The 24617-nt window shown below is 34.5% G+C and overlaps 3 protein-coding genes across 6 annotated transcripts; 1 reads left to right on the top strand and 2 right to left on the bottom strand.

Annotated features, from left to right (window-relative positions):
- The first annotated feature begins 5194 nt into the window (after positions 1–5194).
- On the top strand, positions 5195–10482 carry LOC7494485 (cytochrome P450 90A1). Its single transcript, XM_002311178.4, has 8 exons — positions 5195–6227; positions 6706–6855; positions 7153–7404; positions 9232–9318; positions 9431–9509; positions 9590–9696; positions 9790–9920; positions 10020–10482. Exons 1-8 carry the CDS (start codon positions 5712–5714, stop codon positions 10114–10116), a joined length of 1419 nt encoding a protein of 472 aa, XP_002311214.1. The 5' UTR covers positions 5195–5711; the 3' UTR covers positions 10117–10482.
- Positions 10483–11146: 664 nt separating this feature from the next.
- On the bottom strand, positions 11147–16824 carry LOC7494488 (nuclear pore complex protein NUP88). Of its 4 annotated transcripts, none has more exons than XR_002983195.2 (10): positions 16330–16822; positions 16088–16239; positions 15884–16006; positions 15521–15665; positions 15209–15270; positions 14652–14865; positions 13337–14260; positions 12514–12763; positions 11873–12253; positions 11147–11530 (listed from the first exon to the last, which is right to left on the bottom strand). XR_002983195.2 is itself a non-coding variant. In XM_024606455.2 (10 exons), the coding sequence occupies exons 1-10, from the start codon at positions 16606–16608 to the stop codon at positions 11994–11996; spliced, it is 2154 nt and encodes a 717-aa protein (XP_024462223.1). In that variant the 5' UTR covers positions 16609–16824; the 3' UTR covers positions 11147–11993. The 4 variants fall into 4 exon arrangements, 3 of the variants coding, with proteins under 3 accessions (XP_024462223.1, XP_024462224.1, XP_024462222.1); XM_024606455.2 differs by having other exon boundaries at positions 11147–12253; positions 13337–13444; positions 13700–14260; positions 16330–16824; XM_024606456.2 differs by having other exon boundaries at positions 11147–12253; positions 13337–13623; positions 13993–14260; positions 16330–16821.
- A 563-nt stretch (positions 16825–17387) lies between these two features.
- On the bottom strand, positions 17388–20416 carry LOC7488019 (uncharacterized). The gene is made up of 4 exons (XM_002312121.4): positions 19927–20416; positions 19558–19832; positions 17874–18015; positions 17388–17733 (listed from the first exon to the last, which is right to left on the bottom strand). Exons 1-3 carry the CDS (start codon positions 20201–20203, stop codon positions 17947–17949), a joined length of 621 nt encoding a protein of 206 aa, XP_002312157.3. The 5' UTR covers positions 20204–20416; the 3' UTR covers positions 17388–17733; positions 17874–17946.
- Positions 20417–24617: the final 4201 nt, after the last annotated feature.

A 24617-nucleotide genomic window follows, 5' to 3' on the forward strand; every position in this document is an offset into this window, starting at 1 on the left:
GCACTCTTAGAGATCTAGAAATATTCGATCTCGCCCACGCCTTTTTCTTTGACAATAATGCCTTTCAATTATCATATAAAAGGATTTAATTGACGCATCGGAGAGCTGAGAGCATGCACGGATTGTACCAACTTGGACTCGCTACAGATACTGCAATAAGTTTTGATATAGACGGACCAGCTAGCTAGCAGATAGTTATAATTATTGGTGTTGCTCATGCATCTCCCCTTTGGTCACTGAAAAATCTGGTTGATACGGTGACGATCTCTGCCGAGAAACCAAGTTGTGTATGATTTGGGCCATTACGAAGGGCTAATAATTATCCCCACCCTTCTGTGGACACGTCTGCCTCTGGCGATCTGCTGTCTTTTCTTCTGGGAATTAGAACGTATCAACTATACTCTTAGCAGGAAAAAACGAGTGTACATCCCCACTTGTTCATCTTCTATGCACATAGACATGGTCACATCAAACGTGGGGCGACATTAATTATTGATTTATCATGCACTCCAATTCCTAACCCAGTCATCATCAAATTGGTGTCTTTTCAAATCGGTTACGAATTTGTATTGTATATTTTCTAATGATAAGCACATGTGTATGTGAAAGAATCTAATCAAACAATTAATTGAAAACTAATTTTAGTTGGAACATCTACTGGATAAACAAAGGAAAAATTGCCTCGTATCTTCTCTTGGAATTTCAAGCAAATAATCAATTTCATGGAACACCAATTGATAATTAGTAACAGGTATGTGATCTGAGGAGCAAACCAAGTAACACGCCAGTTGATAATTATTTTCGAGTTGCAACTCGAAGATGGTGCTGGATAACTCAACAATGCATGATACTGGATAAACATCTTAATCAAATTCCATGACCTTAACACAAATCCAAATTCTGTCCAGATCCCACAAATCAGGGTCCTCATATGTCTCCAAACAGCTAACCTACCTATGAACCTACTAGTAAATACCTGAGCCATCGAATCCCTTTTGCGTTAATGGGATGGTGACAAGGTTTGATCCATTTAGAGAGAATGTTTGATTTAATGTCAATTAATTGTGGGAATTAAGAGAATGCTTAACTGACACAAAGGCAACGAGAGGAGGCACAATCGATCACACGATAGGATTCTCTCCTCGGTAACTTCAAATTGAACTGAATAAAAACTTGATGTGGGTACTTGCTATATCGGCATTATTTTATGGGTTGTCTAGTGGGTGGAAAGCTTTGATGCCCCTTATGGGGACCATGTGGATGAACATGGTATCATAACCTCATATTTAAAAAATCAAACCCTATAATTGCATCATACTCGTCATTATTTTTAGCCACGTGTCTGATGGATAAGCTTGCATTGCATTATCTTCTTAGAAGCTTCATTTGTGGGAGCTCACACCCATCTTGGCTAAATGGATGATGCGGCATGATCTTAATTAGTTTCTTTCCTGATGATCATTTCACTTAATAATGGCATAAAAAAGGAAGGGCTTCGGTGGTTTTTGGGGTATCAAAGAACAATTAGAGGTAGCCAACGGACTGAATCGAGTGGAAGAAGTGGGCAGCGCCTTAATTACAGTGACATTTTATCGGCTCTGAACCTTATAAATTAAACACCATGTACCTTTATTGAAAATTTCACAAATCGAAATATGCATGGCTCCATGATATCGAATTTAAATAATATATAGTGGCAGATCCAAAACAAAGATGCATATTAAAAAAAAAATCAATCTGGACTGTTTTTGTTTTTGTCAATTTGAATCATACTATATTTGGGAATTTTTTTTAAGTGAATTTTCGTTCAAGACGAAAATCTCTCTTGTTGTTTGTTTAATTAAGGGTATATATATATGTGTGTGTGTGTGTGTATTGAAGCATATATATATATATATATATTATTAAAGAAAAATCTAAATGTTCTACTGATATATTTATATAAAAATATATATATTTCAAGTTAGATTCAGATAAATTTCAAGTTAAATATAATAATATTCATATCTTAGATAACATTAAAAAAAAAAACATTCTCTCCTTTAAATACAATATTTAATTATCATGTTTGAATTAAAATATATATATATATATATTCTATATTTAAGTGGGACTGAACCAATAGTCCACGTGCTTAGAGGAAAATGCTTGTTGCAGAACGGAAAAGGAACTTGGGAAGGTATGGATGTTGCTGTCCCTCTCTCCACTGAAACCTCTTTGAAAAAAAATTAAGGGAAAAATGAGGGATGTTAAGTACTTTATGCGAGCAAAGGAAAAACAAATATATAGAAGTGACGGTTGCAGGAGCAAACAACTACCGTAGGGATTGCATTGATAAGGTTAAGGTTAGATGTATACGATCTTTGCTGGTCTTAGTTTTGTGTTCAATTCATCCCATGTAAGGAAATCTATAAATAAAATAAATTAATCAGGACATTGATTGATTGGAAATCGGAACAACAAGAAATTAATAATAAATATTGCCATCCTAAGTAGTCATTCAACTTTTTTCTTCCTAGTTTTCTAGCAGATAAGTCTGCACTGTGAAATGCTTAATGATTGCTTGTTACTGTGGATGAGTTCTGATAATGAAAATTGAACTTTTAAATCTGGGATTTGAAGATGTCGGGTTGAAAAAAAATAAAGAAGAAATAAAACTAAGAGTGGAACAAGATGGAAAAATTAATAAAATCTGAATCTCACGGAAGATGCAGGGATGAAAATAAGAAGAACAAAAAAAAGAGATACTTTTTCAAAAAAAATATTTTATATTTAATTTTTATCACATAAATAAAAATGGTGAAAATCAAATTCGTGACCATTTAATTATTAAAATTTTGATATTATAATAAAAAAATTTATTTTAATTTAATGGCTTAAGTTAGATAAAATTTTCAAAATATAATTCATATAACTTTTGTGATATAACCATCATCTGATTATATGTTTTTCTATTATTATTTTTTAATGGTAAAATTTAAATTAGTGACTATTTAATTATTAAAGTTTTAATATTATAATAATAAAAATTATTTTAATTTAATGGTTTAAGTTGTAGATAAAATTTTTAAAATATAATTCATATTATTTTTGTGATATAACCATCATCTGATTAGACGTTTCTCTATTATTATTTTTACTTGGAAAATGATATGTGAATGAACTTGTGTTACCTCTAATGCCACCCTTATCTCTAATGACTAAAGAAGGAGAGGCCACATCCACCCGCTCGATGTTGGATGAGATGATCTTAGTCAAGGTCAAATTCACTCTCCACCAATAGCGTTGGATCCCCTGGTAAGCATCGTCAATTTCTTTCCTCGGCCCGACTCTGTATATTTTTTCTGCAACTAAATTAACATGTACACTAATTGTCTTGCAGGGTTTCCATCTCTAATCTATCTACTATGACCTAGATATTAGACGGTCCAAAACCTAACAGAAAACTTGTCTTGCAAAGTTAATAATACCTCAACCCTCGACAACCTTTAAAAGGTTGTGTTTAGAGAGAGGTGTTAATCATCCTCGTTAACCACAAACTTTGAGTGCTGGGTGGCTCGTCCTGCGACGGAGACCCCGTCAGTTCTTTTTAACGTGACAGAAGACAGACTCATTGATTTACGTGAAATTAATTTGGTTAATTTAATTATATAATTATAAAAACATTAATAACATTAAAAAAATAGTGTTTATTAATGTTATAAAAATATATTCTTTAAATACTACTAAAAAAATCTCAACCATCTTATTTGATATTAAAAAAAAATAATATATATATATATATATATATAAGAAAAAACAAAATAATCTCATAAAAAAAATATCTGAAACTTAATTACGAGCAAATCAAATATTAAAAAACAAATTTAAAAAAAATATATTTTTAAAACAGGAGGGAAAAACATAACTTTAGTTAGTATGTTAAATTTACGACCCGTTTGTGAGATTGGTACAACCCTATACAGAAAAATACAAGAAAAACAATGGAGATCATCTCAAGCAAAGTAAGGGACCGTTTAGGAACACAGTTCAACCCATGTTTCTAAAAAAATGATTTTTTTCCTTAAAATTAATATTGTTTTTGGATCGTTCTGATACATTGATATCAAAAATAATTTTTAAAAAATAAAAAAATAATTATTTGAATGCATTTCTGAGTAAACAAAACTTTGAAAAGCAACCGCAACCATACTCTTAAACACACTCTAAATGGTGAAAGGCTAAACTAAAAAAATTAATTGCAAAAAAATTGAAAAAAAATATCAATTAGAGTTAACTTTATTGACCATCGATCCAAGATATGAGATTGAAATTATCATGGAAAAAAAAGGGGCAAGAATCATGAAGTTAAAGGTCAAATAATCTAACGTTCAAGAATTATTTTTTTAAAAAAAAAACATAGAAAAAAAAAAGTAAAATCTTCGTAACTTAGATTATTAAAACAGGTTACCCCATAAAAAAACCCATAAAAATCAATAAAAAATTTTCTCAATCATTCAAAATAAAAAAAAAATACGTTTTTTCTCTGTCATTCAAGTCAATGGTAAGAACTACGGTTTTTTCTCACGATAGAGGATCCTGTTAGACGTCTTTAATTTTCTTAATAACGAGGTTCTTTTATTGGGTTAAAATTACAAGTACATCAACTTTCCACAATTTCCTTTCAAAAACTGGACAATTTGGTCAGTGTGGGCCCGAAATAATTCCATCTCCATTCCCGAGTACTCTTTCTTTTCCATTATTTTCAAGAACAAGAGAAAATACGATGCTGGAGAATTCTGAGGGAAAATTACTTTTCTTGAGGAGAATTCCAAATAAAAGTTGTCAAAGCAGATTTCTAAGATTGGTTTTATGATTAGGGACGCTGATCATGTAGTTGATGGTGGATATAATTTTTTTAATGAAAAAACCGTAAAGAGAGTTTGAGATATTTGATCATTGAATATTTGTAAAATTAATATTAAAATAATTTAAATTTGAGTTAGAAAAAATTGATTTTCTTAGTTATTGTTGTTTTTATTTAGTTTAGAAAAATATTCTCCTGTTTTTATTTAGTTTTGAGAAAATTAAATATTTGTGATTAATAATCTTATTTTTTTAGTTTAATTATTTTTTAAAATAACTCAATAATTATTGACGGAGGAAGATCAAAAACTAATATAAATAAAGTTGTTGAGTTTATATTTCATGTATTATACTTCTATGTAAAGCCATACTGGGCTCCTTCTTATATGTGTTTCTGTCTGTTTCAAAATATCTTGGAATCCCTCTCCATTTTCTTATCCCCTACCTTTCCCTCTTCCAAAAGACACAGCGCTCGTAGCAGAGCTCAACCTAATCTCAGCAGACGCAAAAGAAAGAAAGTTTTCATTTTTACTTAGGATTTGTTTTGGTGACAGACAGACAGATAGAAAAAGAAAAAATGATGCCTCTTCTCTAAATCCTACTTGAAAGGAAAGAGAGAATAAAAGCTGTCAGATACGGAAATATCCACCATTTATTTCATTTCCACAGGCCTCTTAATTCTTATCAGATGCCCTCCCCTCGGGTGCTCTCTTTTCCTTCCATTAATGCTCTAAACTATCTTCTCCTCTCTCTCTGAAATTAACCCTCGTCATATACATATACACATACGACCAGCTACTCGTGTGAGTAAACAATACCACTAGATGTTACAGCACTAAGATATCTATCACAAAGCTCAATATCTCATGGCGGTTTCTGTTTGTCTTGTTCTCTTTATTGTTCTCCCAGCGATAGTCTTTATCGTTCACAGGAGTTCCCGGTTCCGGAGGCTCCGGCTGCCGCCGGGGAGTTTGGGTCTGCCCTTTGTTGGAGAGACTCTACAGCTGATATCTGCATACAAGACTGAGAACCCTGAACCGTTTATAGATGAGCGGGTGAACCGGTTCGGTTCGTTGTTTAAAACCCATATTTTTGGTGAACCGACCGTTTTTTCTGTTGACCCGGAAACGAACAGGTTCATTTTGCAAAATGAAGGGAAGCTGTTTGAGTGTAGTTACCCCGGTTCGATAAGCAACCTGCTGGGAAAACATTCTTTGTTGCTAATGACGGGTAATCTTCACAAAAAAATGCATTCCTTAACCATGAGTTTCGCTAACTCTTCAATCATCAGAGACCATCTCTTGGTCGATATAGACCGGTTGATCCGTCTCAATTTAGATTCTTGGTCCGACCGGGTTCTTCTCATGGAGGAGGCCAAGAAGGTAGCTTCTGTTATTTTATCTTCCTTCTAATTAAGAAACTCAGGACGCCTGTTCCTGATGATGCCACTGAGTTGACTCGGTTTTGGGTCGTTCCAGTTTACTTGAATGATATTGTTATTATGGGTCTGTCTTGTGATTCACGTTACAGGGAATTAAACTGGTGGGTGACAAACATTCCAAGCATGTTAGCAGCTTAGCATACAAAATCAAACCAGACTAGTAGTAAAAGTCACACTCACATACGCACGAATTACTTTTATTCCCTTAATTAATCATGCTTCTTGCTATTATTAATTTATTTTTGCTGTTATATACTTGGTTTTTCTGCAGTTAGAAGGTTCCATCTAACTAATTGCACACCATTAATTAATTAGCAAGCACTATACTAATTTTATCTGGGCCACGCCGTCTAATATTTTCCTTCTTCTCTTTGATCCGTTTGTCTCTTTTTATTGTCTTGGGCATATGTTCTTTGCAGACTACATTTGAGTTGACAATGAAGCAGCTAATGAGCTTTGATCCATGTGAATGGACCGAGAGTCTGAGAAGAGAGTACGTGCTTGTTATTGAAGGCTTTTTCAGCGTGCCTCTACCCATCCTTTCCCCCACATACCGCAGAGCTATCAAAGTAAATATTCTCCTGCTTTTTTTTACCCCTCCACACTTTTTTCCATTTTAATCACATTTGTATAATCAATGGAAAATGTCAAATTCTTTTTTTTAAAAAAATGGCTTAGGACGAATGTAAAGTAACCAAGATCATTGTTCGTTTTTTTCCCCTAAATTTGTATTGATCTTTTTTTCTGCCCTTGGATTTTTGAAAGGAACGGATCAAGGTTCGCCTTTTCTTTTTATTCATGAAAAAAAAGGTTCTCACTGATGTTACATATTAATCCTGACGTACTTATCTGTTGAAACTTTGTAGGCTAGGACTAAGGTGGCAGAGGCTTTGAGTTTGGTAGTGAAGCAAAGGAGGATAGAGAGTGAGTCAGGAGAGAAAAAGAAAGACATGCTTGGAGCTCTTTTAGCTTCAGATGATCATGGAGGCTTCTCGGACGAGGAGATAGTAGATTTCTTGGTGGCTCTGCTTGTTGCAGGCTATGAAACTACATCTACAAGCATGACTCTTGCTGTTAAGTTCCTCACCGAGACACCTCTGGCTCTGGCTCAGATCAAGGTAAGTATTGTTGAATCACGTCTTCCATTATTTTTTCCCCCTTGTCATTAATCCTACCTAAGCTTAAACCTATTTTCCTCTCTTTGGGGGGGTTCTGGGAGGTTGGAAGGCAAAAAAGTGAAGTACCATTTTTCTAGTGGACCCAGATTCCTATAATCATCTTGTTGGCCTCCATAGAAACCTTCTTCTTTTCTTTTTTTCTCCTTACATCATGTCAATTCTCAACCGTTCACATTGAGTGGTAGGATAAAGAGAGAACAAAAAAGATGAAACGGGTTGTTTGTTTCCTTCTCTCGCACGTGATCTATGCGAAAACTGTATGTAATAGGACCAAAAACCTTTGCCACGCGAGTTCATACAAAAGGTCTCCTCTTCTAGGGGGTGGTAAATGTAATTCATCGTGCATGTTGTCTTTTTTAAGAGATCGGGGAAGTCAGAGAGTAATTCCATTGCTTCAATGCGATGAATAAGAGAACATCGATCATTTTTGAATAAAATGATACAGAGTATTGGCATTAAAATATAATATAATAGTATTATAGGAATTAATATATGAGCAATATTAGCATTGTAACAACCCTTCGAAATAATAATGATTATATGGGTAGTAAATAAGCAGTGGAAATGTTGTTCACACAGGAAAAAGAACGAGGATTTTGAGATATATCAAAACTCTAATTATAAAATTATCAATAAATTCAACGACTACATCATCAACAGTAATTATAATGTGCCGCCATACTTATCTTGAAAAACAAGTGAGCCACCACCTTCATCTTTAAATGACGAGTATAACACACTGTAGTTGTAGTCATTATTGGTAATTTTTTGTTGTTGGGTTCGTCTGATAGAATCAGTAATGATATAATTGAAATTTAAGTGCGCCTCCCAGATGTTTTTTTTTTCTATTTTTTCTTGTTGTAATAATTGAGTCTATTTTATAATTTCCATGAAATGCTCCATTTTTTAATGGCGATAAGTTTGAGTGTCTTCTGTCTCCATTCACTACTGTGTAATTTCTCTCATTTTTTCTGAAAAATGTTATTTTATTAAAAAAAATTACAAAAGTACTAATTTAAAATATATATATCAAATGTGTACCACCATTTTTTTCCACAGTAAAGTGACTGTATTAGGTTTCTATGATGTCGACCATTTTTTTCCACAGTAAAGTGACTGTATTAGGTTTCTATGATGTCGGTCAAAAGTAGATGCAAAAGTACATGAACGTCGTAAAGGTCAAAGTAGAACCCAAAATTCGTCGAAGCGGACAAAATGATACCTTCTAAAAACCTGACTGCTACCCTGAATTCCCTGTTCTTTTGACCAATTTGTCTTTCCCTAAATGACCTATAAGTCTAAAACACCCTTCATCAAATGATTCTCTTCTGGGTGGGTTTTTTTTTCCGGTAGCTAAATATGCCCCTGTACCCCGGCGAGTCGTATTGGGATCATCGGAAACACTCGTCTCTGATTTCGATGAAGAAGATCATCCAACGGCGGTGACCGATGTAATGAAGTTTTTTACCCCTAGTCTTGCAAGCGTGTGAATCTGACCCTTTTTGTATATTCCTAGGATTGCTTTGTTCCTTTGTGGCTGCGGTGTGATGGTTAAATCACAGCCGCTGGGATGCATTTGAATCAGTGTGGCGTGGGTCCGTGAGGGAACCGCATGGTCATTGTCACCAGTTATCAAATTGGGCTTAGAAAATACTTTTTGAGTAGTTTGGATAAGACTTGCCCGTAGCTTAAGATGCCCACAAAAGCCCGCGGGCCACGCTTAAATAATTCTTTATTTCATTATTATTATTGTATTTGAACTGGCAGGAGGAGCATGAACAGATTAGAGGAAAGAAGGGCGAGGAGGGAGCTCTTGAGTGGAGTGATTACAAGTCAATGACCTTCACTCAGTGTGTAAGATACATTTACATGACTAATTAGACTCATTAACAGGACTGTAGGAACTTGATCTTGATTTAGCCTTGCTTAACTCTATTTTTTTGCGTTTATGCTATATTTTTTTCAGGTTGTTAATGAGACTTTGAGAATAGCAAACATAATAGGTGGGATATTTAGACGAACAATGACAGATATAAATGTTAAAGGTGGGAAGATTGTTCGTGGCATATTTATCTTTATAGTATATTTTACCAGCTAACAATATATTTATCCTTAATCTATACAGGTTATACAATTCCTAAAGGATGGAAGGTTTTTGCATCCTTTCGTGGTGTACATTTAGACCATGAATACTTCAAAGATGCTCGAACTTTCAATCCGTGGAGATGGCAGGTAAATCTCTTTGCTGGCTCATGTATTTTCTCTTTTTGATTACTTCAACAAGTGACGAGCGAGTGTTTTCAAAAAATAAATATTCATGAGCAGGACGACTCGGGGGCAACATGCCCAGCAAATGTGTTCACTCCTTTTGGAGGAGGGCAACGGTTATGCCCAGGATATGAACTTGCTAGAGTAGAACTCTCTGTTTTCCTTCACCACCTGGTCACCCGTTTCAGGTATCTCCTGCAATCTTTTTCCATCTTCCCCGTGCATGTAAGCCTATAGATATAATCTGTAGTGCTAACTTTTGTCTGTGAACTTGTATTTTCCAACAGTTGGACCCCAGCTGAACAAGACAAGCTGGTTTTCTTTCCAACTACGCGGACACAAAAGCGATATCCCATCAATGTGCAGCGTCGAAATCGTGTCTAAGCCATGTAAAAGTATTAGAGCGAAAGAGAAGTGATGTAGAAGAGCTGGAGTCCTTTTAATGATGGATCCAATAAAAGCTCAAGTAACAAGATAGAAGCTTATTTTGAGTTCCGCTATAATGGATACCATCAGTAGAGGTCTTGGGCTAGAGACGATTACTCAACTCCTACAGTACCGCCTCTCCTCCCGTGCAAATTGACGACTATACCCTTGAATAAAAACATTCTACTCACGCCACCCACCCCAAGCCGTAACCCCCACTATATACTGTCAGTCTGTCAGTAATAAATAATTTTCTTCGTTGTATGCAGCAACCAGCTAGTGTTTAAATCTACTATATTAACTAAGGCGATCTTTCCCTGGAAATATTCAAAGTGGCGTCAGAGTGAGCTTGTTTTTCCAATTTAATAAAGAAGCATCATGCTCTAGAATCGGCCGTTTCTTTCTTCTGGACTGACGTTGTGATGAATCTAAAATCTTAAAAAGCTAAAAAGAGTTAAGACGTCTGGTGCGCGATTTTAAAGCTAGATGCCATGTGATCTACATTTCAATGCTACTGTTCACTGGTTAGCAATGCTTGCAAGTTGCAGCTCAAGATACCATCGGACTCGGGCCTTTTTTTAGGGTTTGGTGGTGGTGTGGGTTTTAGAGGGAAAAGAGAGTAGAGACTAGAGAGGGTATAGCTGTCAATCAAGAAAAAATGAGTGAGTGGAGGTGCAATTATAGCGTGAGAGTGCGACTAGCACCTCCTCCGGAGGGCATATCCCGTAAGTGCTAAGTGGAAGCCGGCAACCATCGTTCTCTCTTCTCATGAAAGATTGGGTTATCGGCTCTCTGGGCAGGTGGGACCTGAATCATCACATCACATGCAAACCTCTCCCTCCATGCTTCAGCCCCAAAAATGTAACTTACCTGCTGCAATTACTAATTTTGCAGCTGGTCTAGCCAAAAGTTGTAATCATTAGATAGTAGATACAACTTTGCCCACAAAAATATAGACTCCACCTTCACCTGGAGCCTAAGAGTAAAATAAATAAAAATAGGAACTGGATTATTCAACCATATAGACAGTATTTGAATTTGCTCGTCATGGATTCGGTCACAGTACAAAATAAACTAAAAGCCTACTAAATATTATGATCGAGCAATTTATGCGTTTTGTAGGTGCAGCATCTTCTCCTCGAGCCCCTCGAGTCCTGATTTCTCTTTATGTTGGACCCAGATCATGAACTCAATCATTTCTTCACCGGACGGCCGAAAAAATGCTATGGGCGTCTAATTTTATTCGAGGACAAGAAGCAAACAATACGATTGCTTTAGGCTGAATATGCGGCGCCCATCTTGAAAATCCCATGATTTTTAGCATAACAGATACGCAAAATTTAAATTCAAAGACACAGGTACAAAGTTCCCTCTGCATTGCCATCCACACGTCAGTTTGATCAGTCTCTAATCATAACCACCAGAATACAGAACTTTGATGGACATTTACTGATTGTTGTGTCTTATAAGCTTAACAACTACGGTAGAAAGAACTGGCCATGCAGACATCCTAAAGTGACGTGCAAATGGTATAATTGTCATGAAACATCACTAAAATCAAGATGTGATGATTCTTCTCAAAAACAGAAAACAAGTCAAGTTGAAATTACTTTTCCGACATGCATCATAGCTCCAATCGTATGGATATCCTAAACACTTATCACGATCAGCCATGTGAAGAAGTAAACATTGATAATACAAATGAGGCTCTGACCTGAATGTGCTTTACTGCAGAATGCAAAAGTTCTTGACCAAAGCATTGGCCACTAAGGGTGGGGGTGCTGAAAAAGATCACCAACTTTAGGTGGGCTTCATATTTGAGGCTGAGAAACCCATCATCTACTGCTTTCCTGATTTTTTAACACGGATTCAACAAGCTTAACTTTCTTTGTATTCTCACTATTGAGAAGCGAGAGTTTCGCAATTGAGGATTTCAGCTGCAATATTTGGGCATCTAGAGCATAATTCCTCCCCCCTATTTTCATTTGCTGATTTGCTACATCACCTTTCGAAGATTGGGTGAACCTTCTCAGCCTTGCTCTTAAGGTATCAATGGAAGTACGCAAAGCATCCAATCCAACTCCTGTAAAATGGTCTGCAAAATAATTAAACAATACAGAAAAGTTTGTAAGGTGATGGCCACACTCGTTACAACCACCAAAAGACAAAAGTGAATTGACTTCAAAATACTACAAGTACTGTTGTGTGATAAAGGTAAAAGAAAAGGATATGACCACAGAAAGGAAATCAAAGTTCTGCACATGAAACGGTAATGGATGGGCCAAAATAAGAAATGTCTCTCAGAAATTTGCATAGTTTTATTAAAATAGTTGCTGCGAGCATAAAATTGATTACCAAGCTCAGACTTAAATTCACGTTCTGCTTTAGACAAAGGCTTCTTATGAGCCCCAGGCAAGTTCTTCAAGCAATGCAAGCGCTGTTCCAGAAGATTGTGTTGGTGCATTGCATTATTAATCCTGTCCTCCAATCCTGACTGCTTCCTCCTCACTTTTGAAAGTTTCTCCTGTGCTTCACCTAATCGAGCATGCTGATCATCAATGATTCTCTTCAACCGGGGGCCATGATGCTCCAGTTCAAAGTAGACCTACAGTCATGAAGGATAGCATCTCCGTACAACTGATTAAAAACCCAGTGCTGATCTGACAGTAGTATCTTAATAAAACTTAAATGTCTAGCCAATCTACCTCTAAGTATTTCAAATATAAGCAAACTGAAAAGTCTATCTTAATAGCCAAATGCCTAAAAAATAATCATTATAATAACAATTGCACTCCTGAAACTTAAATGATAAACCTCCATAACATGCCAGCAGAGAGCATCGCCAGATCTCCAGTGCCCGTGGTCCTCATCGACAGCAATTCAGAACGCAAAATCATAAGGATATCCTAAAAGTAGTTTTCCTTCTGAAACAAAATTCTACCGTTCACCTATGGGTCAACTCCTAATACTTTTTGGTTGGCAAACAAGCCTTAACTATGCACTCATCTTATTCAACTATAACTTGCCTAGTGGTTCAGAATTGATGGTTATACGTGAAAATAAATTCCATTTTACAAACTAGAATGAGCAGGGAGTCTAGTGAGAAGAGGCAGCAACAAAAGTGACCAAAATGAGTGAAAGGCAGCAGCAGCCAGTATATTCCGTGGGGGATTCTCACCTTATGTGCATACTCGACATAGTTTTCATGGAAAAGGTTTAGGTACTGGTGAAGAGTTGACCGGCCTTCAATAGAATCAGCAGCAACAGATCGAAGATTTGGTGAACCCTGAGGAACAAGAACCACCTTAGGACCAATAAGTAGTTCTTTGCTTATGATGTCTGGAGGATTTCTATTTGTCCATTCTTCCACAGTTTCAGATTTCTTCTCCATGTCAACATGTACAGGTAACAATAAATTTAATGTTCTCATTTCTAGCACAACACATTCTTGATTGGAAGTAATCACTGCAATCCACGAGTACCCAAATGAATCTGACAATGCTATAAAGCCACAAAGAGGAGAAGGTGTGGAGTTCTCCACCTGGCATGTGCTAAGGACAGGATGCACAGAGGGGGTCCGGACCATCTCATCCTTGCCACCAGACTGACTAGTAAATGGAAGAAAATGCAGAACAATTGAGTCTATCCCTCCATCATGAACAGAATATATTCTTTCAGGCATAACGGGGTCAACAAACATTGAAATATATGACCCACTTTCTGTTTTCCTTGGTAAGGCCAAATCCACAATTGCAAGTCTCAACAAAGGTGGTGGATGACCTAACCAGACAGTATTATCATGTGGTTGATCAAGCTTCACAACAGGAAGCTCACCTGAGATAGACTCACAAAGCATTGCAAGACCGATAATATGGTCTTGGGAATTAACACGAAGACGAGGTGGGCTACCAACCATCCAGACTGGCTGGATTTCATCAGCTAGGGCGTCTATTTGCATCTGCCCACCACTCCAGGCAGTCACCAGAATTGAGTCTTTGCTGGCTAAATCATAGAGAAAACTGATTGCACGACCTTCGCATTCTGCAACACTGACTGCTGGGTCTTCATCTTCCCCACCATGATGTACTTTGCGTAGAGGGCCCTGGAACATCAAAACAAACTTGTTAGATTCTCAAAGATGTTAAGATAACACTGCAAGATCTGAGCAACATCTTCACAGAAAAATCATAACATGTCCAACCAGAACCAATCAAAATACTCCTCGAAGTAGCCATATACAGAGATGAATTCTCACATGAAAAGAAAAAAATAGTGTCTGGATGTTTAACATTAATTGAGAAAGCATTCTGGGGAAACACTAGCAACTCAGAAAACTTCCCGGTCATTTTTATAACTTTGCCTGTTAGTTGGCTGTCTGGAAGAAGCAAGTTCAACCCAAATAATCTTACCCTTACTCGTCTCAATAGTTTGCAAGAGTACTTCAGATGTTCTGAGCATGAGATGTGAAATGTAAGAAATAGAATGAATATTACCTGCAAACAAAGTGATGCATCAAATACAGCATAAGGATGAGCTTTTAGTGTTGATAACCCCCCCTCCTTTGATTCATGGGCTAACTCGGGAAATGTTGCTTCCAACCAAGAGATTGCCCGATTTGAGTTATTTACAGCAACTGGATTTGCTGATTTCAGTCCAAATGTTTCAGCATCACTATATATCTCCAACACAGATTCCCATTTGTGGACACTGCTCCAAAATAAAGCACTTAATTTTAGCAAACATCAAATTCAAAAATCATCTAGGACATAAGGGAGAAGTTTGGTATATGCACTTTGATGTATAATAGACAATTTATTGATGCCATGTCCATATAATAGCAAAAGTACAAATAAGAAAAGAAAGAAAAAAAAATTCAAAACCATTGATCAAGGAATGCAAGCATAAGAAAGCATCAAGATGGTAACATAAATACTTGTGGTCCAACTTTTCGAGTATCATGATTTTGTAAAATGTCGAGAATACAGTGCCCATCTATCATGAAATCCAAAGAAAGCTACAAGCTAGTTATAAGATATCGGACAAAATATACCTTCCAAATGGAACAATTGGGCAAAGAATGTAAACTGAACCATCACTAAATAATAGGAAAACCTGCAGGATGGGAAAAAAAACGAGGAATGAACAAAAGATGAAACTACTACATGGCATAAAATACAAGTCTTCAAACCTAGACATGAAAAACATGCAGCACCGTGAAAGATGACGATACCACACAAAAGTCGCTATTTACCAGTGCAATCAAAACATATCAAGTTGAAAGCATCATAGAAAAGCATTAAGACTGCAGCCGATATTATAATTAGGCACATGCATTAAACACCAAACCCGAAACTGAACTTACACTAAATCTGTCCCACAAGTGATCGCCCCCAAAAGAAAAATCAACAGGACAGATTGATGCAGCATTCCTGGATCTACCTGGTTCAACAGGCTGTAGATAATATTCCTGCTCTGGCTTCAGGACATCTGAAGACAAGTCAAACAATCTGGCCAAAAAAATGAAAGAAGTTAAAAACAACACAACAAAGTTCTAGTCAAACATAACAGCAAGCATGATTGGCAATAATTTCCATACTACTACATCAATCGAAAATAGTTTAACCTAACCATGAAATTCAGCACGTGTTTACACTTTCACAAATAATACTTTAATCCTAGAATGAAACAATCAACGTTATACAATTCCAAACAGAAATTCATGTACCGGAAAACTGAATCAGAAGAAAGAATTCCTAAATGCGCATCACTGTAAGGATGCCACGAAACTCTTCGCGTCCGTATTACATTGCTCTCATTAAAATAAATTTGTGAACCAATGGACACGGTCCTGCGCAGCAACAAAATTATAGTCATTAACAAAACAACCTGAAATTAATCTAATTAAAAATAAATAAATCAGAAAATCTACCTGCAAACAATGGCGTTATCTTTACCAAAAGAGCGTCCATAGAGATACATAACACATAAACCATTGGTGCCGGAGAGAACCATCGCAGAGCCATTTCTATTTATAGAAATTTTATTAACCTCAAAATTAATCTCCGCATCAGTTTGCAGTACCTAATTGTGCAAGGAAAAAGTAATCAGGGACTTTTGAGATTTGATAAGCTATCGCAGTTAAAATTAAGCTAACTATTGAAGTGTAATTACCTTAGAAAGAGAGGCAGCAAGGACAGAGGAAGGTTCGGGATCTCCGAGCCGAATAGAAATTCGATGGAGGCAACGGAGGTTTGAATCCCAATAGTAAAATCTAGAAGCGCAGTCCCAAGCTAGTAGATTAGATGGTGATCGAGGTGCGGTGTCTTCGTCGGAAGAAGCGAAGAGTGGGTGGTTTTGGAGTGGAACCCATTGGATATCTTCTTTGGGAGTTAGGGATTTTCGAGAAGAAGAGTTTGGGTTTGATTCTGTTAAGTCGAAGTTGAATCTCATTTTGGTTTGCTTGTTTTCACGTCCCCTTGCTTTGCTGGTGAGGACTGAGGAGGATGATATTCGGAGCGGGAGGAATCAACCCTGTCTCTATCTAGTTTGGGAAGATAAAACGTCAAACGATGCCGCTTCATGCAGGAAGAGACTTTTATTTTTATTTTTATTTTTTTTTAAGTTTAGTTTAAATTTCCCCGGCGAAGAGTCGGAGACTGTAGCATTCTAAACATAAGAGATGGGCCTAGCTCAGAAATGTGGTCCGGTACATATAGTAAGAAAGAGCCTGGTGTTTTTACATTTCAAGTTTTTAAAAGAAATTAATTTTTTTTATTTAAAATTATTTTTTATATATTTTCAAATTATTTTAATATATTAATGTTAAAAATAAATTTTAAAAAATAAAAAATATATATTATTTTAATATATTTCCAAACAAAAAACACTTTAAAACTATATTTTCAAACACCATTTAAAAAAACCAATGAAAACTCAGCTGAAATGAGCTCTTTATTATAGATGGCAGCTCTAACCGGAAAATCAAAATTAACTGTGATGTTCATTCAAGTGTGAACTGAAATACGATACATCATTTGTATTTCCAAATGATATCTCATCTCAGATAAATAAAAAAAAATGGGTCTTAAGAAGGAGGTATCTCCTTTGCATGATGATTTGTAGCATATTGTTTTTTATGTTTCCATGTGATTTGATTAAACAATGATGGCTTTGAGGTGTATTTTTTTTATATTTTCTGATCATTTTCATGTATTAATATTAAAAATAAATTTTTAAAAATTAAAAAATATATTTTTTTAATACATTTCCAAATAAAAAACACTTTAAAAAACAACTACTACAACACCTCCAACAAATCTCTTCTAGCTAAATCCCTTCACCTTTCCCTTGTTATACCAAAAACTGCACATTTGTTACATGAAAATAATAAGACGTGGTAGGTCTATTCTCTGGTCACGTAACCTCTATGGTGATTCAAAACCAGTAGTATATACGTTGAACCCATGACATATACAGTGATCTATAGCATATCTAAATGGTTGTTTACTAATCCTAGCCGCCATGTTAGTTTTGTTTCTTCAATGATCTCCAAGTTGCAGGTTTTCTCGAATAAACCTGTCCACAAAAGGCCAGAGACTGAGTTAGTTGCTCGAGTTCGACGAATTGATCAAGGAAAAGAAGTCAAAGTTTGGTGCTTATATTGGTGATGATGGAAATCGGTTAAAAAGCAGACAAAAGGAGAATTTAAATATTACCTGCAACCTGACGCTGAAGAGTTTGGTTAGCCAAAGAGAACAAAAGTATCTTGCTTTCAAATGTTAGTGTTCGTCACTTCACTCTTTCTTCCAGCAAAATCTTATGATACCTAGGAAACACCACGTTCTTGCAAGCTGAAACCTGCAGCACATGCATGGCACAAACCACATTTAGAACCATTTTAATCCAGCACCAGCTACTACTTTTTTGTCAAAGCATTTTTATTCATTCAACATAGAAAAAATTGTGCTAATTTTTGTGGTCTTTGGCTGTTTGGCTACGCGGGGAACTTGGATTAGGGCGTGTGGCTTGAGCGTATCTTGACGCCAAACATTGGATGCTGCTGGCTTTTATTTGCCTAAGCTGTGTTCTTGTCAATATTGTCAAGCCTTGCAGTTCAAATGACTGAAATTACAACAACTTGAAATAGTTTGAGACTCAAGTAATAATTAAAAAACGGGGCCTTAGATCTACTTTTTTATACTAGGGAAAAAAATATTGACCTGCCGAGAAGCAGCCTATGAAGGAACAGAACTTGCCACGTTATTATTTTTGAAAGATTATACTGAATATAAAGGGATGAATTTGTATGGGCTAAGAAGATTCGTACTGAATCGGAAATTGATAATTCGTATGAGATAATAAGATTCGTATGAGGGGGTGAATTTCGGTGATGAATACAATTTCTAAAGAGAAAGGGAACGAACACCTATCAATGGAGTAAAGTGGTTTCATATCCTGATTTAACAAATGTGGGCACCATTGTAGATTCGAGAAAAAAAATCATATATAGTCAAAAAAAAATTCTCCATCTCCAAGGGCGGCTGCATGACCAGTTTCTCTTGATACGAGGTGCAGTGTTTGTTTTTTGACCAGGAATATGGAGGGTGGATCCAACATCCAAGTGAAGAACATGGCTCGAGAACACATTAAAACATATAAAAAAGATATCAACATTATGATCACATGCTACCTGAAAATTCATTTAGATTTGCTCGTGCTTTTCCCCATGTCATTTTTAACTCACTTACACTAGTCGGCTCTAATGCACATGGGGGCCTCGGGAAAGGGTTTTCGAGAGGGATCCAATGAATCTATTGACCAAATCATGGCAGAATTAGTCAACGAAGAGACGGTTAGCTTATGCTAGAGAGCTTTTCAAATTAACGACCACTCGCTATCTCTCACAGCCGCCGCGTCAGGTGATTTTCTCAGAATGAACAAAATAAGTTCCTTTCCATATTGATAATAACCTTAATAGTTAAGCATGTTATTTCTCCTCTGTTTATGTCTAAAATTAGCCTACGACCTCCCCCCCCACCCCCCGCACCGGTAAGAAGGACCAATTCAAATAATTTTTTTGACCTTTCAGAAGATGAAATACTCGACCCTTCTACAGATGAATTAGGTGCTGGCAAATTGACCAAGTTTATTAAATCACAGAGAAAGTGCGATGCGACAACCCACGACTCTGATCGTTGATGCGACAACCCACGACTCTGATCGTCCTACGTTATGTACAGTTGTAAGCATAATTCGTTTTTGTAATCTTTTAATACTTCCATTTAATTAACAGCTGGAGTAGCCTGGCTATTACGCTTACATTTATAATTTTGCAATATGAGCATCATCAACATCGTCATGATCCAGTGAGAGAGACAAAGAAGGGAGGTGAAGACTTACAGCTTCAATGTCAATTTTGTACACCAAAAGCTTTCTTCTTTCTCTGCAACTTGTTCTATACGCCACAGCAATATGACCGATCGCTAAAAGCAGAGAGCAGATAAACAAGGCGATTTCCATGGCTATAACATGCTCTCCTCGATCCATACTTGAAACTCTGAACACACGTGGTGCCTTAAACGAAACGTAAATTAGTGATGACACAGAACACATCGTTGTAATTCCCAAGTATGGTCCTCTTGAAAGCCTTGGTCCATCACACAAACTATAAACACCTATAACAACAGTAAAAAAAATTACTAATTTTCCCATAAAAACAGGAAAGATTTATAGAACAAAGAATAAAATTGATTGGTTAATGATACTTACAAATGATGACAGCTGATCTTATAATGGATATGAGAGGTATGTCAACGAGGGAGTAACGAAAATCATAGTTATTGAAAAGGGAAGAGAGAGTTTCTGATGATAAAGAAGAAGGAGAAAGCGAGGCGGAGAGGAGAGAAAAGGGAAGGAGAGTATCAGCTATAACAAGAAGAATAGGAGCAGAGAAAAGGAGGAAAGATATCAACATGGTGATCAAGAAGAACAGAGTCTTTACTCCTCTCACAACTCTTCTTGATTTCTCTTCTTTTGCAAAACCCATCTCTTCTTTTCTGAGTTTTTGTTGCTTCTGCTTCCAACTTGTGAAGGGTCTACCAGGTTATGTATGTACACAGAAGAATTTAAAAGGGTTGTGGAGACTTGAGAAAGCCTTGAGAGGGAAGGGACTTAAAAGGAGATGATTGAGTTTACATGGATTTAAAAGAATATTAGAAGGAAGAAATTGAAATGAAAAGAAAAAAATTGCCATCGAAGGAAGGTGCTGCTGCGGGCCAAAAGGTTCAATATTTTTTACTTGACTTGTCCACTGGGGACAAGGATGACAAAGCCTTTGGAACTTTGCACGCGGTAGTTAGCAGTCAGGTAAAGAATTCTGGAGGGCAAAAAATAAAAATTAACAGAAATAACCATATTGTATTAGAAGACAATTAACGACGGTTTTTAATGTTTGTTTACTTATTGCATACAGTAAAAGTTTATGTTCTGTTTTTATCATGGTTGCCGTAAGTGTGTTTGTATATTTGATAATTATTATTTTTTAAAATATTTTTTATTTGAAAATATATTAAAATAAAAATATTTTACTTTATAAAAATTATTTTTGACATCAGCATATCAAAATAAACTGAAAATATCAAAAAAATATTAATTTGAACCAAATAAAAAAATATTATTTTTAAAAAAAGTGCTTTTAAAGCGTTAAAACAAACGAGAACCGAAAAATATTGAGTGCTCAATTCAAAATACTAAGTTATTAGATCAATTTACGAGTTATTAAAGTAATTCTGATTTATTCTGATTTATCATTATTGTTAAAATAATATTATTATTATTTTCAAGATACTAACTTAATTAAGTTAACTGTTACAAGTAAAGTTAATCGGGTTCAACTAAAAACTCAACCTGGATCATGCTTCAGCTCCAAGTTTTGCAGGTCAGTCCAACTGAACAGGTAAAATTTAATAATTATGATTTTTACTCGGTTTTGTTCGTAGTATATTGATTTAGTGATCCAGTCAAGAGCAAATAATAATGGGTTTGTTACAAGTCAAGAATGTAAAAAACCAAGAACAATATAATCATAGAGACTTCTAAAATATTCAATTTTTATTCATCAAATTTATATATATATATATATATATAAAAAAAAAAAAATTTAAATAGTGAAGCTAGAAAAACCTAATAATATTAAATGAAAAAAATAAAAATTCTAACTAGAACGGAAAAAATAAGAATAATTAAAGAAAACATATATAAAAAATTAATTTAAATAGTGAAGCTAGAAAAACCTAATAATATTAAATGAAAAAATAAAAATAAAAAAAATAAAAATTCTAACTAAAACGGGAAAAATAAGAATAATTAAAGAAGGTATTTAATTTTTTGAAAACGCTCCTCGATCATCTCCCAATGAAAATGCAGAATTCGTTTTCTAATTATCAAAACCTAATTTTCCTTAAAAAATTATTGTAGCTTTATATATGTTGATAATGTTTATTAAAATGTTATTTTTGCCACTTTACTCAAAAAAAAACCTTTGCAAGGCTTTTAAGGGCATTCAAACCTTTTTCACATGACTTATTTATTATTTTTAAATTGATCGAAAATAAATAGATATTTTTCTATCTTAATTGCATGGTAAAGTGATCATGATACTTTTGAAGCAAAAATAAATATGATATTAAAAGATATTTTTATATTTTCACAATTATTTTTTTGTTATTACAATTTGGAGGGCAATTTAGTATTTGACTATATATAAAAAATAATAAACAATTAAAACGCACAGTTTAACAACAAAAATTCTTTTAAAATAAAAAAAAATTAAGTATGAAATCAGGAGATATTTTTCACAATGTTTGTATATATATATATATAGAAAATGAGTTCAAAACTTTTTTGTATTTAACTAAAAAAAAAAAAACATGCAAGGTGCATGTAATGCCTCCTAGCATTCAAAAATATAATTATGTCCTGTTTTTAGAAGCTTTGTTTCCTCTTTTTGTTGATGCAATGCATGTCTCTAATGACGGTCTTATCTATTATCAGTGGGTTTTTTTTATTCTCTCTCTTATACCCTAAAAATTATAGCTTGACCCTTTTAATTGTTAGTGTTTAAACTTCATACCCTATTATTTTGATTTTTTATTTTTTGTCATGATCTTTATGTAAAAGTTTTATTTATTTTTAAACCCTAATTTATCAAATATTACATTCTCAAATTTGGTCATAATCCTTTTGATTTTTATTTATTTTTACCTTGGTTTTTTTGTAACAGTTTTATTAGATTTTAATTTTACTCTTCAATTCAAATTAATAATATTATATTTTATAATCTGGTTCTTATTGTTTTGATTTCTAATTTTTTTATATAGGACTTTTTGTAAAAGTTATTATTCTTTTAAATTTCACTCATTTATTACAATATTATTTTTATTTTTATGTCAATTTCGAGCCCCATTTTTTTAATTTTTTTTATTCATTTACTAAATTGGTTTTTTTTTCCGATTTCACCCTTAAATTAAATATAAAATTTATTTTATATTTTAATTTTAATCCTCATTCTTTTAATTTTATGTTTTAAATTTTTTTTTTATATATTTTTTTTCAATTTCATCATTCAATATATGATTGATTAAGAATTAGATTTTATGGTTTTTTTAGGTTGGGTGCTCCGGGTCATCAATTTGAAAAGTAAACACAATTTTTTTTAAAAAAAAAAACTTTACAATTCTCTTTAGTTTTTTTTTATTAAGTTATTTCAGTCATATGATTTGAGTATAGGTTTGATGGGATATTTCGAGTTGTACAATTCTAATTAACATAGTTACAGGTTTTTCATGATTAATTTTTTATATATTTTTTTACTTTATTTCAAAACCCTGATATTATTTTTTACATAAAAAATAATCCAGTATCGCGATGAAGCACGATAAGAGAGGCTAGTTTATTTATTGTACATGATCTGAATATGAATAGATGGGGAAAATTCTATCAATCCCAAAATGCCATCTCAATCGATTAAGAAACTATATATTACTAGTGCAGGGGTGCGTCTGAGTAATGGTCATGAGAGTAACAATCCATTATCTAGATCTGGTCTTTCCATGTTATTCCTTCTTCTTCGTTTTGGCTCCTGACAAATAATACCTGTTATTTTATGGTGATAATCAATTTGAGGAAATGAATCAAATAACATAAAAAAAAAAGTGATTTTTGAGTGGCAAGGCATACGTGATCCACTCTGGTTATTATTAATAATTTCTCGTTATATTCTCGGAATATTCATGTTATTAATTTTTTTTTGATAATATCAGATGTGCTGTCCTTAAACAACACCTCCAAGATTTCATTTATTTTTTTTAATTTTATTTTCTTTTCCTTTTATATCTTTTCTTTAAAATTTAGGCCAATCTATTTTTTTTAATTAACATGAGTATCCAGGTCAGCTTGCGCGTACCTCGACTAATCCAACAAATCTCAAATTTAATAGCCATGTAAGTCTCCGGTGACTATCATATTAGTGATCACATGACTCGCACTTGAGACCGCATGAGAGCAAACTCTTTAATCTCAAGTTTTGGGTACCTATTACTAGATGATTAATCTATTTTAAATTTTTATTTAAAATAGCGCACTTCTCAACTGTTACTTTTAAAAAAACCATAGTTGTCACTTGCAATTTTTACCGGACCTTACTATTTTTCACAGTTTTGTTAGCCGGTGCTTAGCTTGTAAAAAAAAATCGAACCATGTTAGAAAGGGAAAACACCCTATTTTTCTTAAGAGAAGTAAAAAACTTTCCTCGTCTTCTTTATTTATTTTTGGTAGTAAACAACTTCATTTTTTTTTATTCTGCACCAATATATAAAATGTTCAGCGAAAAGCTCGAATTGCAGTTAATTCATTGATTATTAATTGTCCAGTAGAAAAGTGGCATTAAAAATAGGGAATTACATAAAATCCAATCACGCTGATGCTTCTTTGCACGGTTTTATGATCATGCTGCAAAGCTTATGGTTTGGTTACCGACTCACTCGATCATCTCTGCTTCGGTTTATTCGTCCATGCCACGTGTTTTTCTAAAGGCCAGCTTCGTTTATGATTAGCTGGCTTGTCCATTTTTTTTTCCAATCCACCGGAGGGGAGATACGTAAACTGTTAAATCAAACTTACTCACGTGGCCTGCTTTTGCATTCTAATCCGAAGGGTAATATTGTACTCTTCTTTCCCGAAATAGATTTTTTTCACCTGCAAGTTTGTGATATCTTGAGTTGCCAACAAATACCGTAGCAGCTTTTGAGGTTTATCTTTAAGAGGATATTTCAATGGTGAATGTTTATAATTTTTTATTGTGGAGATCTTAGCTGTTCAATCCTGTGATGGATGGAAGAGAGATTTCAGAGATAGAGAGGATCACTCTCCATTATACTATAAAAAATATTTTATTTTTATTT

The sequence above is a fragment of the Populus trichocarpa genome, chromosome 8, assembly GCF_000002775.5.
Source record: "Populus trichocarpa isolate Nisqually-1 chromosome 8, P.trichocarpa_v4.1, whole genome shotgun sequence".
NCBI classification, from domain to species: Eukaryota; Viridiplantae; Streptophyta; class Magnoliopsida; order Malpighiales; family Salicaceae; genus Populus; species Populus trichocarpa.